Here is a 16,171-nt window from a genome sequence, read left to right as displayed (position 1 = left end):
TTTAAAATTTTTATGAAATCAATACATATATAACAAACTAAAAAAGAATATCATTTGCAATATGATGATCGATGCTCACAGTATTAATGCTGGAGTCCCTCAGGGGTCCATCCTGGGCCCAACTCTCTTCCTGATCTACATTAATGATCCTCCACATCACATCCTTACATCATTTGTAGACATTTATGCTGATGACATTACCATCTATGGTAACACATCTAAGACAGTAAACGACCAAGTTCTCTCCGATTCTCTCTCCTCTGATCTTGAGCACGTGGTACAATGGGGAAAGGAGTGGCTGGTTACTTTTAATGCATCTAAAACCAAGCTTCTCTCTTTACATCATCAACATTCTAATCCACATTTGGCATCAATTGAAATGAATGGCTCTCGTCTTCAGGAGGCCTCAAGTTTTGACAAGCTTCTGGGCTTGACCTTTACTCCTGATCTTAAATGGAACACGTACATCAAATCTGTTGCCAAGGCCGCTGGAAAAATGGTGGGATCTTTCTATCGATCCGGTAAATATCTCACTGCTGATGCTATTCTCTATCTATATAAGAGCCAGGTACGTCCAAGGATGGAATACTGTTGCCACATCTGGGCAGGAGCTGCTAGAAAGGACTTGTCCTGCCTTGATAGAGTTCAAAATAGACTTCGTAGCCTCGTAGGAGATGTCCTTTTCTCTTCCTGCAACCTCTGTCTCACAGAAGAGATGTTACAAGTTTGTCTCTGCTGTATCATTATTTTCATGGAAAGTGTTCAACAGCTTCAGTCTATGGTCCCCCCTCGCCAAACTTTCACAAGAAACACTCCTCTAGCTGAAAACACTATCAATAATTCTCCCCACTCTTTATTTGTGCCTAAACCTAAACGTAGATTCCATGAACAAAACTTCTTTCTTAGAACTGCATGCCTGTGAAACTGTCTACCATTTTCCTGCTTTCCAGCTGTCTACAATATGGTTGTCTTCAAGTCTAACGTAAACAAGTTCTTAATGAGCCATTCCACTTGTTAACAAATTTAACGAATTTCCATTACTAATGATTACTATATTGTTCAACTTCTACTGTACACACTTTAACCCTTATCCTCGAGTGGCCTTTTGGCCTTGATAAGTGGTGATGACCATGTAAAAAAAAAAAAAAAATTAGAAAAAAAATCTTTTTAAAAAAATCTAAAATAAAATAATTTTAAAAATGTGTTCATTAAATTACATTTTTTTATGTTTCTGAATTTTGGAGATGAAAATTGATAATTTATATTATTTGGAATTTTGAACAAAATCCCTGTAGATTAAATAAAGGGTTCTTTTCTTCACAATTTATATCTATTGCCTTTCTAGTCATTGTACACGGTTCCTTCAATAAGTTTCCAGACTTTTTTGTACATTAAAATTCTCGTAGACTTCTGAAAATTCAGTATGTTTTTGCTATACGTTATGAGATAACTGACCAATTTTTATGATTCCTATTCAAATGGACAGCTACAGCAGGAATTGGAATACATCCAACTAAAGCCTGATGGTCACAGCTGGTGAATTTCAAAAATGCAATCTATACGTGAGAGTATTTTGAAAAGGACTAGAGTTTCCTGTGTGAACTTTAGAAGAACACTATGCAATAAAATTCTGTTTTAAACTTGAAAAAAAAATGCTGCAGAAATGTAAAAAAAAATGCTTCAGATTATTTTTGGACCATCTTGCATGAATCAAGTATCAGGTTTTGAGTGGTATAAGAGATTCAAGGAAGGCAGGGAGTCTATGAGGGATGAGAGATGTGGGAGGAGTAAGGAAATCAGAATACCGGAGTTGATTGGTCAAATAAAGAATTTCATGGATAAGGACTGTGGTGTGTCTATAGAGACAATAAATGCACAGTTTGATGTCAGTTTGGGAACTGTACACACAATTATTCCTAAGGAACTGAAGATGCAGAAGATTTATGTGAAGTTGCTCAGAGAACTCCATCCTTGTCACAGACTATTTGACCAAGATGGACATCAAGACAGTTCCTCACTCTCCCTATAGTCCAGACCTTGCTCCTTTGTAACTTTTGGTTATTCCCTAAGCTTAAGGAAAACCTTAGAGGCTGTGACAAGGGTCATTGACACGCTCACGAAAGAGGACTTCCATGGGGCCTTCCAACAAGTGCATTGCAGCTGCAAGACATTACTTCCCATGCAAAAAAAGTCTGCAAACTTACTGAAGGCACCACATATTTATTACTGTCACTTTTTTTCAAACATTTTGCATCTAAGAAACGTACAAATCAGATGTAAATACGATTTCTTACCTTAGGTACTTCAAGCTGAACTTGTCGCATTGCACTCGGTTGAACCATATTTAGGCCGTAAGTTAAATGGCTTGCAGATAATGTAATTTGCGATTTGTCTTTGGTTTTAATTGCTTGCAGATTTGCTGCAGAAAAATAGAATTTTCAGAAAGGAAAACAATAAGTAAAAACACATGCAGGAAATTTTTTGGGCAAGAAGAATGTCCAAAAGTAAATCAATGGCACAACTGAGGACACTGACAAAGCTGCTGCAGAGAAGGTGAACTCTCTTTATCGTGCTAGAAATTACTCACCCCACAGAATATCCTGTATCTCTATAAAGCAACTATTTGCACATGGATATTGTTACAACATCTTGGCTGGTGCATCTGCTCCTAGTCTCTCACTCTTAGATAGGGTCCAAAAAAATCTTAAACCTAATAGATTCTGCACTATCGGTCAACCTCGAACATCTGTCCCATCAACACAGTGTTGCATTCCTGTACCTGTTTTGCAAGTACTTTAATGGAATGTACTCTGAAGAACTCATAGCACTTGCGCCTCCTTGATGTACACACTGCCGACTAATCTAACAACTAGCAAAATCCCACCCCTTTATTGTTAAGGACCCTAGATTCCTGAAAACCTTCTACTCTGAGGTTTCTTCCCTCAGATCGCTAGACTAAACCGAAAACCATTTTTGGAGAGAGGCTTTAAAAAATGTTGCACTCTCTTTTTTATCCATGTTACAAATGTGACGCAGGATGACAACTAAGCTATAATGCGAGGGAGTAGGAGAACCCTTTTCTCATTTTGTTTTTACTTATTTCTTTTTTGATCACTGGACAAGCCTTCTTCAGAACGTCCACGGTTTTAAAAACCTAAACCTGAAACAGTCCAGACAGGATCAACCCCACAACGCCTCCTAACCCGATATGACTCCATTCCTTCCCCTCTCTTTTTTTTTACACCCTTTTTCCTCCTGAAGGTAATGAGAGAGAAAAAGAAAGTAATTCAAGGAATATTTTAGCACAAAAACCAAGTACGTGGTTAAAAGAATATAGGAATAATTCACAGCCTACAGTGAAGATGCAAAGAGGCTGGCATCCCCCACGCCATTGTGCTGTGATCAAACTATGATAAAAACTGCTCATGTACCATGTGTCCAAACCAATCCATAGGACTGGAATAGACAAAGTCAGGTGAATTAAATGCAGACTTGACCACCTTGCACAGTGGTGCAAAGAACTGATAATGTATGACACAAGAATATCAAAAGAGGTGTCACCATGTTGTGTTAAGGATGCAAAAAGAAGGATTATCTTGTACAAGATAAAGGAAGCAATCTCCTGATATTCCATGGATAACTACTTATTGAAGAAGAGTTTGCGGAAATATTTGCTGGAAAAGTAAACAAGTTTAATAAAGAGATGTGAAGTGGGGTTACTGATCTCCCGATCTGCCATGGAGTTACTTGTCGACAAAAGAGAGAGACAATGCTGATATCGCTGAAGAAGACACTGGCAAGACATGTGGATTTATATCCAGACTACATGGTGCCTACTGACTTTTCAAAATCCTTTGAAATTGGATTATTATTTCCTTTGGATGAACTTTCTCTTTAGATATCGCACATATTATTCAACTAAGTATTTTAAAATTTATATCCCCCCTCTCCAAGCCCTCTCTCCATTGGACAGTTCAGATGATTCATATAACCTTCTTGTTATTAATCTTCATGTTCTTTTTAAACTGGATAATCCTTTCTTATAGAGAAGAACAAAAAAAAAAAAAAAGAAAGATATTTCTTTTATTTTATTTACAAATTCTTTTTGGTCGCCACACTCTCTGCTTATTAAGGACTGCATGATGATTTTGTAATGGGGAGATTAAATGTTATTGTGTAATAAAATTATTTTATATCAGTTGTTGTTTTCTTTCATTTTGCCGTCCATATGCTTCACTTGGTTATTTCATGACAATGCTGATCTGAACTAAGACAATGTGTCATATGGTTGACATATATTTCTTTGCTATTTATTGTTTTTTTTTATTAATATGTTACAAGAATGTAGGGAGATACTGTTAGGCTTGTAGAGTCATAAGATTCTGCACAAGGGAACATTTCCGCAGAACAAAAATACCTCACCTTCATATTGTAACACAAAGCAATGCTAAATAATGATAGTGTATCTTCTATTATACAAAGTGTGTGTATGTCCAGCTAAAAGTAAAAAAAAACAACTACAAAACAAATACCCACAAAGCTGAGATATATATATATGAGAGAGAGAGAGAGAGATAGAATTGACAGAAATATGTTACACTTTTGCCCCAGGCCCTGCTAGTTAAGAATAAAGGAAACAATTTCATTTCAAAATAGGTTTAAAAAATAAATTTAGGAATCTTGGATGTCAGAATTCCATCCAATTGAAGTAAACTTTCTCTGAAAAGTGGCAAACGTGTTTATTGCAATGATTTCTTTTTGGACTGATAAAAATTATAACTTACAAAGACATTGTTTATAGTTTGATGATGATGATGACAACGCTTTTAACGCAGATACATTTAAGAAATTTACAATTCTTACCTTCTTTACAGACAGCCAATAAATCAGCGCCAACAAACCCATGAGCAGCATCAGAAATTTCTTTCAATTCTTCAGGCAAAATTGTATTTGGAATTTTCTGCAACATTTTCTGAAGTATCTAAACAGAAAATTAAAAATGATTTCTTTTAATTTCATTGAAATTAAAACATTTTAAAATTTGAGTGTCATTAAATAAAATGTTTTAATTTCATTGAAAATGTTTTTGTTTCTACCATAGCATGTTTGAGGTGATACTAAATCTTTGTAAATGTAAGCCAAAAATATGTGCACACTTGCACGTACAATAATAGCCACCACTTTTAACATAAGGAATTACATTGTTTAATATCTGTAAAACTACTAATTTGCGGGAAATTTAAATGCGATATTCGTTTTTAGCATACTCAATAACCTGCACAAGTTGTCATTTTTAAGGAAAATGTTCAGGTGGAAACCAAGTAAAAATTTACCTTTATTTCTAATTACAAAATGTTTCATTTTAATTATTTTTCATATTAAAAAAATTATATCCGAAAATTTTTATTATTTCTAATTTTCTTTAATATATACAGCAGGGACCAAGAAAATGCAACACTTTTTTGTTTCTTTCGCAAAAAGAGAAAATAAGTAAATAAATTGTAATTTTTTTCTAATGACAAAATATTTTATTTTAATTAAGTATTTTTCTTATTAAAAAAATAAAATTTAGGAATTTTGTTTATTCTTAATTTTCTTTATTAAATACGGAAAAACACGTTCAGCATAAATGAAGTTTTTTGCTTTTTTAAAAAAAAAAAAAATTTTCTTTGGCTAATCGAAAAACAACTCTGCATAATTAGTGGTTTGAAAGATGAATTTTATAATTTATTTTAAAATCTTCCTTTTCAGTGTCCTGACAAAATGAATTTGTCAGTATATATTAGATTTCTATAAAATAATGAAGTTTCTTTGTATCAAATAAAAAAAAAATTGTTCCATTGTTCTGCTGATCATTTCAGCGTCCTAAAGCGGCTCTAAATTATCCGCAACAAAATAACATATAGTAAATGTTAGTTATCTCCCTTAGATAAAGACCTAATCCCAAATAAATGTCGAAATGTTTTTTAAATAATCAAATAAAATATTTTTATAATTGAAATGTTTTTTTTTAAATAATAAAATAAAACATGTATAATTGAAATGTTTGGACGAAGTAACATTATGAAAAGATTGTAGGCTTTTATATTTCAAATTAAAAATCTTAGTTTTTAGTGAATACATAAAAATCATCTAGAGACATTTTTTTTTATTATCTGAAACGAAACAAATTTTATGTAGATTTTTTTTTTATATTAAAGCTATTCACTACTTCACATTTATAACATTAGAATTCATTCCTTTTACGCCTCCATATTTCCAATTAGTTTTTAGTGAATCCATTATAAAATAAAAAAGAAGATTCAAAATTCGGATGTTTTATTGTTTTATTTAGAAATTGCTCCAGTTTGATAACTTTAATTAAATTCTTTGTAAGATAAATCCCTTGAGAAAATTTGAGATTCAATCTTTAAAATGCAATTTTTTAGTTAAATTTTGAAAATATGGTTTGAAATTCAAGACATTTTTGAATAAAAGATTTGAACAAAATAAAATCATAAGTTTTCACAATTTGTTCAAAGAAAACAACTTACATCATATCTGTCTTCAGCGGTTGGTATACCAATTTCTACTTCTCTGTCAAATCGCCCAGGTCGTCGTAGTGCCGAATCAACCATGTCTGGTTTATTGGTTGCTGCCAAAACCAAAGTCATTTTCTCAAACGTTTCCTGTAAAATTAAATTATTATAAACACATATTACACACACAAACTCATGCTTATGATTATAGACTGATTCTTTCTTTGGTCATTGCAATATATATATATATATATATATATATATATATAATTAGTGCTGGGATGCTTAATTGGAATGGAAAAAAAAATCGAAAATTTTCAGAATATCAAAATGAGAAAAAGTTATGCCTATTTCTCGATGCTCAAAACGATTCTTATAATTGTCTTTTTATTTTGATTTTGTTTAAATACAAAGTCTTCTACTGCTAGTGGTAATAATAAAATAATAAATATTTATTGCTTTTAAACTATCAGTAAAACTAAAATCTATAGTGTATTTCTAACTGGATAAAATATCTGCACATTTAACGTGTTTTTACAGTAATCGGAAAAAAATAACTACTCTATAGTTAAATGTTTAGATTGGAATCAGTAATTGTATCAGAGTCAGAAAAATATTGGAATCGTTGACTAATATATAGTCTAATATAATAATTCTCTAAATTCAAAAGATCAATTTTTCTCAATTGGTCATTTATTACTTTTCAAAAGGTAGCCATTACAATACGTCTGCAAATATGTCTTTGCTGTCACATACTTATTAGATATTTAGCTTAAAAAAATTAGAAAAAACACCATTTTGAACAATGTTAATTGCATGAACACGGTTCATGAAAATTGCCATTTTTTCTTGTTTATATATATTATTATTATTATTATTATATATATATATAATTATCAATATGTAAATGTTTATCAATTTACTAGCTGGACACCCAGTGTTGCCCAGTCATGCAATATGATTAAACATGTTTTAATTTATGCAGATTGCATATGTATTATTATTGTAAATTGAACTCATCAATAAGAATAAAATAAAATAAAATGGTGAGGTAGACTCTGCCTTGAACATGGGATCATTCAATCTGCAGTTGAATGCGCTACAACTGAGGTATATCTCCAGATGTAAATAAGAAATCATTAAGATTTTCTCATTTCCCTTGTCGGTCTAACATATAAAAATTCCCCTATAAAAATTATTTGTTATCTATAAGAAAAAAAACTATTTTTAGGATTGGATTTTTTTGATTTTCACTACTTATCAGATGAATTTCTGTATAAAACATATCTAGGAACACTGCCAGACATAAATTACCTGTGTGTGAAATTTGCAAAAGATAAGCTCAGCCGTTTCGGAACGTATAAGGAAGGAATTCACACACCTACAAGGTGGCATACATATATAATAGCAGAAATATGAATAAATGCAAAAGTTTTTCTCACATGTTTTTGTTTTTGAATGAAATGTTTATAATTAAAATATTTTTCAAATGATGAACTTTGCCGAACGATAGTGGAACTGCAAAGTCAACTAGTACAAATGATCATGAAAATGTGTGAGCGTTCAATATCATCTCAACAATAAACATGATTTTTCTTCTAAGCATTACAATTCAAAATCCAATACAAAATTGAAATCAGGGTGCTTGTACACCCTCCCCCCTCCCACCGCTATGAACAAACAAAAATATTGTACACCAAAACTCGTGTAAACATATCAAATAGTTTTATTTTTTAAATAAGAAAATCAAATTCTATGGTTAAACCACAAACAAAACAGTCCAAAGGGATAAGGGAGATAACTCTACATAATTCAAATTTTTGCGAGATTTTAAGAAAGTCAGTCTAAACATATGGAGTGGGGACATATTGGAAAAAAACTCAAATTTGCTTAAAACAAAATAAAATTAATCTCAAGTCCAATTCAATTACCATGAAACTGTTCACGTTTACAATAGCCCCCTCCCCCGTATGCACGTTTGAAACAAAGTCGAACACATATCTGAGGAAGGGAAATGCCTAAAACACCATATAATACAGAACTTTGATCAGGCCATACTAATGTACACGATACAATGTTGAAAGTACAAAAACAAAATGCATCAATAAAAGGTGAATCTGCTCGTTCTATCATCGTACGTCTTAATTTGATTCAGTTTGATAGAATCCATTACACCTCTGCATTCTATCGATCGAGATCGATTTACTAATTGAGCACAACTTATAAATCTTTTAATATTGATTTTTTTATATAATCTGCTGGATTGCTGTCCAAACGATGATACTCTGCTGAAAAATGAAAAAAGAAAAGTTTAAAAAATGGCCAAGCAGCTTAAAATGCCCAAATTCGTGAAATTTGCTCTTCAAATCTTGACTGGTTCCAAAATGGGGGATCGGGTCACTGACAAATCTTTTTATATTGATTTTTTTTTCCTATCTTTTTATATACTGGTAAAGTGGAATCTATTCGACATAAACCGCTCAATAATTTCCCCACTGTGCCTAAACCTAAGCGGAGATTATCTGTGTTTGAACCTAAACGTAGATTCCATAAAGGAAGCTTCTTTTTTTAGAACTGCACACTTGTGGAACTCTCTTCAGTTTGCCTGCTTTCCAGCTGACTACAATTTGGTTGGCTTCAAGTCCAACATAACAAAATTCTTGTTGAACTATCCCGTTAAGTAATCCAATTTACCAAATTTCCATTGCTAACGATTACTACTTTTAACTACTGTACACTCATTAACCCTTATCCTTGAGTGGCCTCCGGGCCTTGATAAGTGGTAACTTCTATGTAAAAAAAAACAAAAAAACTATAAATTAACTTTTTTATACACACCAAATAATGCTTCAAGCCATTCTCAACTTTTTCTTCATCATTGACCTCTTGACTTTATGTATTTCTCCATTTACCCCTACCCCCATACAAAAAATATTCATTGTCATCATAAAGTGACAAAAAAAAAAAAAAAAAAAAAACAAGGTCAAAAAGAACCTTTTTTATTGTTTAGAACTTTAGGTTTTGTATAAAAAATAGTTTTATAGATTTGTATCACAAAAATAAAGAAAATCAAACGTTTTTTCTAAATAGAAAATTACAAAGTTAATTTGTTTCTTAAACATGACACAATCTGAAAAGAAATGCTTATTTTTAAATTGTCAGGTTCTTCAATTATTTACCTCCGACTATATAATTTTTTGCACCCTAAATTTACCTCTGGTTGAGAACATCTGTTTTAAGCAATCTACATTAACCTCTTACAAATGTGTTTGTTTATTTCATGTGAGGGCGGAGGAAGAGGGGGAGTTCTGGACAAACACTGAAATAAGCCTTACATTGTTAAGTCCATCCATGAGAGCCAGCAGTGTTGAAACAACACGTTTCTCCAATTCACTGTTACTGCCCTGCCGTTTAGGGCAGAGCGTGTCGACTTCATCCATAATTATGAGACTGGGAGATCTTAAAAAGAACAGCAAACAACAATTAGCAAATATGACTATTAAGCAAGAAAAGATCAAATCACGTTGAGGCACCCCAAAATGAGCAACAACGGAAGGGAAATATTTTGTCTTAACACTAATTTCGTACTTGTGGTTTTATCATTTATGATAAAGATTTTTATTGAAAAAAATCTTGTTCGTCTTCATTATTGTAGCAAAATTCGAAAATTGAAAAATTAAATTTCAAGTGAAACTAACCATATCTACTGAATTGTCAGGTCACAGTAATGAACATATCCAAAAATTCTTAAAAACGATAAGGTAGAAAATTAATTATTAATGAAAATAGTTTTCAAAAATTATTAGTGAAAATAAATTTTGCAAAAAGAAACCGAAGAGTTTGAATCATAAGAAAAGGGAGGTAATTTTTTTTCGGAAAACTGAAAATTTTGGGCCAATTTAGCAAAATTAAATTCAATATTAAAAAAATATTTTCTTAATACAATTTAATTATTTTTCTCAAATTATGTGAAAAAATCTTGGCACAACATATTTTTATTTTAATGTTTTTTAAATATTTGTCTGCTTTATTTGTTTAAATATTTTGCTTAAAAACAAATTTTGTAAATAAATTATGTATTTTTTTAATTCTTTTATAAATTTTCAAAATTTAAAAATGTTTTGTAAATAAAATTTTGTTTTTGTCCAGAACTCCTCCATATTAAAAATCAAAAAAGAAAATGTACACTGTGAAGAAATGAAAATATCATATTCCAAAAATCACGTAAATTGATCATGTAGTTTTCATTTTTGATCAAATAGTTTTATTTTTATGGAAAATCATTTTTAAGTGATTAATAGGAATTCGTAGGCATTACAACATAAATCTAAGAAGTATAAATTATTGTTGAATTATTTCCCTTTATTTCTTGACATTTATTATAAATAGTGAGATAACCACTTCTTAGATACTTATAAAATTTAATTTTCTTATATAAAAATAAACCTACTTGATAATTTACGTAACTTTTGGAATATGATATCTTTGTTTTGTAATACAGATTTTTCTTTATTTTTGTTTTTTAATATTATGGAGAATTCTGGATGGACAAGAACAGGGATTTTTTTTATAAAGATTAAACTTTTGTAGATCCACTGGATTCAAACTATGCCAATATACATTCACAGGGTTACCTCATGAAGGGTTCGATCTTTGTTTACGCATGGACAGTCGTGCTTGGAGATATGGTGCTGAACATCTATATTATACGAAAGCATTCCAAAAATTAATGCCTCCTATCTTTATTCAGTCTGAATGGATTGTAAATTGCATTGTTATGATGACTGAACTTATGCATTCATGATTTGAAAGCTTCATCTCTCTGCTCCTAATACTGACTGCGTGAGACGCTAAGAAAACAACCCCCGTCATCAAATTCCTGGTTAAAGTGCATAGAAAATGGTAGTGACTATGTAGAAAAAAAATTCAGGAGCACAAAACGTTGCTCATTTTAATGGTATTACTTCCATCTTTGTAACTCTTCACTTTTTGAGTTAAAAAAATAGGAGATTTTACTCTTCGATCAATCCTTGTATTTCTTTGTTCATTCCACTTTTTCTCAGAAACTATTGAAGTGATCTCGCTAAAATTTTGCATGGACCTTTGTTATGATAAGGTGCATCAAACTAAGTATTATGTTATCCATTCTTCAATTATGGATTAATGGGGATTAGTCATCATAATACCACATTTACTCTAGAAGTTTGGCATAAAGCACTTATTCTAAGTCAATGGGTGATAACTTTTGCATATTTCTAACAGGTCAAATATTTAGTGTACAAATATTTCTGTTGTAAACTAAAAAAAATTTTTTAAATATATACCTTTCTTGAGCAGTTTTGAAAATATCCCTGAGACGAGATTCTGTCTCACCATAATATCTAGAATGAAAAAAAATAAATGTTAATTAAAACTTTAGTAAAAAAAAAAAGTCAATTAATGATTCAACAGTTTTGTAGAAGAAAATTGTTGCTTTTATTTTTGATTTTGCAGAACACGATTGAGTTTTGCAAAGGGATAAAAAAAAAAATAACCTCAATGTTTGGTGCAATTTTGGTCAGCAAGCCAGTATTTTCAGACAGCCTTATCTGGAAGTACCAATTGAAGAAGACAGGTGGGAAATAGCTTATAGATACTAGAGTTTGACATAACTGTCGAATTTATCCTCTCTGATATCCTGTCTAGCCAAAGTGAATTTGTGGTGCCACTAACAAGGCAGCCAGAATTCTTGGGCTTACTAATCCGACAATAGCTATGATTTGTATAACCATACCTTTGTGCTGCACATATATCGATAAAAGTTGAAGTTAATGGAAAGGATGAGGGGGACTATGGATCTTGTCCTCCTCTCTTTCATGTGATCGATACTGATCTCTAGATCTTTACTTTTAGGTAGTCTAGTAGATGAAGAACAGCAATCATTTTTACTTGAAAAATATTTTTTACTATGTACGTTATCACCTTCCACCCTTGTTAAAAAAAATGATCATCCAATCATTAAAGATGAAATATGCAAATAAATGACAAGAACAAGTGTTGCTAAGGTTAAAAAATTCTGACTAGTGCTTGTTAAGATAAAGTCAACAAATCGATTTTTTTAAATATGTCATTTTAAGCAAAAACAATATTACGTACTTGTCATGTTGAAAATATTAATATATCCAAAAATTACGAAAATTTGAGTAGAATAACTACTATTGCGTTTTTAGTAAAATAAGTTTATCGCTCTAGGCTACAAATGTCAGAAGTCATTACGGTGTAATCTAAATTTTGGGTTCTAAGTTATGTCCCTTGAGTGTGAACTCATCACCCTCTATAGCATCTAAGAAAAATGCAATTTTACCAAATTTTCTGTAAAAATTACTTTTAACTGTAAATAACTTTCTACTCAATGAATTTTTATAATTTTTGGATATATTACTGCTTTCAATATGACGATTAAGTATGGAAATATTGTTTTTGCTTAAAACGATATTTAAAAAAAAAATCAATCTTTTTACTCCATCTTAACAATTACCTTCCGACTTCAATTTTAAACTGAATTCTTTCAAACCTGAATTCTATCATCTGTTATTTTAAAAACTTATTTTTATTTTAATGTAATTTTAATTCACATCTAATTGCTTTAATTTTAACAGATAATTTGCAAGAGTAACATTAGTTTTATGTACAGTAGAATCCCAGGATACGGCATTAAAAATTAGTAATAAAATACAGTACGGTATATAATACACATGTATATAATCAAATAACATTATAAATAACACCGTAGGGAAGGACAAATACCGTAACAAGAGGCCAGAAAAACATTGTATTATACATCATAATCAGAAAAACCATATCCTAGGGCCACTGTATCCCGGGTTTCTACTGTATTTAAAAAATATTTAGTTGACAATTATTTTTACCTAGAAAAGAAAGACTATTTTAAAAATGATTTAAATTGTTATAATGAATAAATTTAAAGTTGTTGCTTGATTTTGACACTGATTGCAGTGTCAATAGTGTGGTATCAGTTGGTACAGTTTTGGGGAAAAAAAGAGAACAAATGTACAGTCAACCTCTTTTCTCTCTCACCAGCAGATAGGTCAGACAATGAATACACAAACGAAAATAAACCTTACAGATGACATAAAATACACAAAGTTTATTTTAGTAACTCGGAATTCCAAGAAGTCTATCGCTCAACATGATACGTTAGTACCAAACTATTCACTTAAAAAGTCATATTTACGGCATATCAACCTTTTTCGGACTACTGTTTTCATCTTGAATTTTATTTTTATAATATTTCGGTCAATGTACTCTCTGACCTTCAAGTGTTCATTGTTAAACTCTCGAAATCTTTCTGTCAAACTCCAGAGTTTAACAAGATACATTCAAAGAAGGTTGAAAATTACATCAAGCAAAATGCTATAAAAATAACACTGAAGATGAGAACAGTAATCCAAATAATACTAACTAGCAGGACCTGTGAAAATTCCATTCCATTCATATGTAATATATTGATGTTGCCATTCTGTAGATGTTCAGTGTAAATGGAGACGCTCTGATATTATTGTAGCATTTTTTGTTAAAACTGCAAAAGTATTTATCTAAGCTAGCACGAACACCTGACAAAGCCTGGTCCTAAAGTATGCTTAAATATGATATTTTAATTCTTGCAGATTTCGTATATATTATTATAGAGTTAATGTTCTATCGATTTTTATATGTTATAAAGTTCCAATTTCAAAAATAAAAAAATTTATCCGTATGACTTGGGTGCATTAGCTTGAATCGAAACCGAAATAAAAACTTATGAAAAAAATGTATATATATATATATAACTTGAGTTCCTTCAGCCATAATCGAAACCGAAACCAAAACTTATGAAGAATTCTTGTAAAAATTATTTATATAGGTCAGAAATCTATAAGTCAGCTATAGTCGAAACTGAAACCAAAACTTATGAAGAATTCTTGGTAAAATTATTTATAACAAGAAATGGAAGTACATAACAATTAAACGACCCGGATGTAAACATGACACACAAAATAACACATCATATTAATATATAGATAACCAATCCTCATCTAAAAAATTCAGAAACATAACTTACCATCTATCGTACGACTTTTAGCATCAGAAGATTTTACGGTATATCAACTTTTTTAGTGTTATTTAATGCCAAATTTGATCATTTTGGAAATAAATTTTCCTGCATCAAATTCTTTATATCTTCAATTATTTATTCATGATGTTTGGTTTGGCTGTTTTTTCTTTTACGGTTTAATCATTATGGCAAAATTTTCATGTTTCAAATTCTTTACATCTTTAAATATTTATTCATGGTGGTTAGTTTGTTTTGTAGAGGAAAATTGTTTTTTTTTTTTGTTTTTGGCTTTGCAGAATTTGATTGAGTTTTACAAAGAGAATGGAAAAAATAATTACGTTTTTAAATGTTTGAAATAAGGATTGGTTATTCATATTATTTAGATTCTTCAGACTTATATCATCCGAAACGTTTTTTTGTTTCATGGCAGACCAACAGTTCTTAGGTTATTTAATGGCAATAATTTTTGTAAAAATTTTATGCTTTGAATTCTTTAAATCTATATATTAATACGATAGCGTGTGTGTTATTTATTTTGTGTGTCACGCTTACATTCGAGTGACTGTTGTTTAATTGTTATGGACTTCCATTTTTTGTAATAAATATTTCTACCAAGAATTCTTCATAAGTTTTGGTTATAGTTTCAATTATAGCTGATGTCATCTATTTTTTTTATAAGCAATTTTACCAAAAATTCTTTATAAGTTTTGGTTTTGGTTATAGCTGATGGCATGCCAGTAATCTATTTGTTTTATAATCTTATCAAGAATTCTTCAAAGGTTTTGATTATTATTTCATAAGTTTTGGTTTCAATTATTATTTCATAAGTTTTGGTTTCAATTATAGCTGAAGGAACTCAAGTTATATATATTTTTTTCATAAGTTTTGATTTTGGTTTCAATTCAAGCTAATGCACCCAAGTCATATGGATATATTTTTTATTTTTGAAATCACAACTTTATAATATATAAAAATCGATAGAACATTAACTCTATAATATATACAAAATCTGCAAGAATTAAAATATATTTAAGCGTACTTTATGACCAGGCTACACCGGGCATCCCTGCTAGCTTAAATAAATACTTTTGCAGTTTTATCAAAAAAGCTACAATAATATCAGAGCATCTCCGTTTACAATGAACATCTACAGAATGCCAACATCAATATATTACATATGAATGAGTCTCCTGTGGAATTTTCACAGGTCCAGCTAATCTTCAATTATTTATTCATGGTGTTTGCTTTGTTTTTTTTAGGGTTTTTTTTTTTTTTACGGTTCAATCATTATGACAAAAGTTTTCATGCTTCAAATTATTTATATCTTGAAACATTTATTCATGGTGGTTAGTTTGTTTTGTAGAGGGAAATTGTTTTTGTTTTTTGCTTTGCAGAACATTATTGAGTTTTACAAAGTGAAAGGAAAAAAAAACAGTAACATTAATGTTTGGTGTATTGAAGTCAGGAAGCCAATATCTTCACACAGCCTGATTTGTTAGCACCAGAGAAAAAGTTCTAAAATGCATTTTTTTTTTAATGCTAAAAAAAAGTGTAAAAA

At 30.6% G+C, this 16,171-nt stretch overlaps 1 protein-coding gene across 1 annotated transcript in view; it reads right to left on the bottom strand.

The window, feature by feature from the left end:
* Positions 1–16,171, bottom strand: part of LOC145259131 (ATPase family gene 2 protein homolog A-like) — a 49,655-nt gene that overhangs the window by 18,941 nt on the left and 14,543 nt on the right. The window contains exons 6-10 of the mRNA XM_080116811.1: positions 11,843–11,899; positions 9,854–9,977; positions 6,534–6,668; positions 4,864–4,981; positions 2,295–2,419 (exon numbers count right to left, since the gene is read on the bottom strand). Coding sequence (XP_079972937.1) covers positions 2,295–2,419; positions 4,864–4,981; positions 6,534–6,668; positions 9,854–9,977; positions 11,843–11,899 — 559 coding nt within the window. The remainder of the gene's footprint in view (positions 1–2,294; positions 2,420–4,863; positions 4,982–6,533; positions 6,669–9,853; positions 9,978–11,842; positions 11,900–16,171) is intronic.

This window comes from Euprymna scolopes, chromosome 34 (assembly GCF_053919585.1).
Source record: "Euprymna scolopes isolate OS-2025 chromosome 34, ASM5391958v1, whole genome shotgun sequence".
NCBI classification, from domain to species: domain Eukaryota; kingdom Metazoa; phylum Mollusca; class Cephalopoda; order Sepiida; family Sepiolidae; genus Euprymna; species Euprymna scolopes.
Note: the sequence above shows the minus strand (reverse complement) of the source record. Positions and strands in the feature narration are given on the sequence as shown.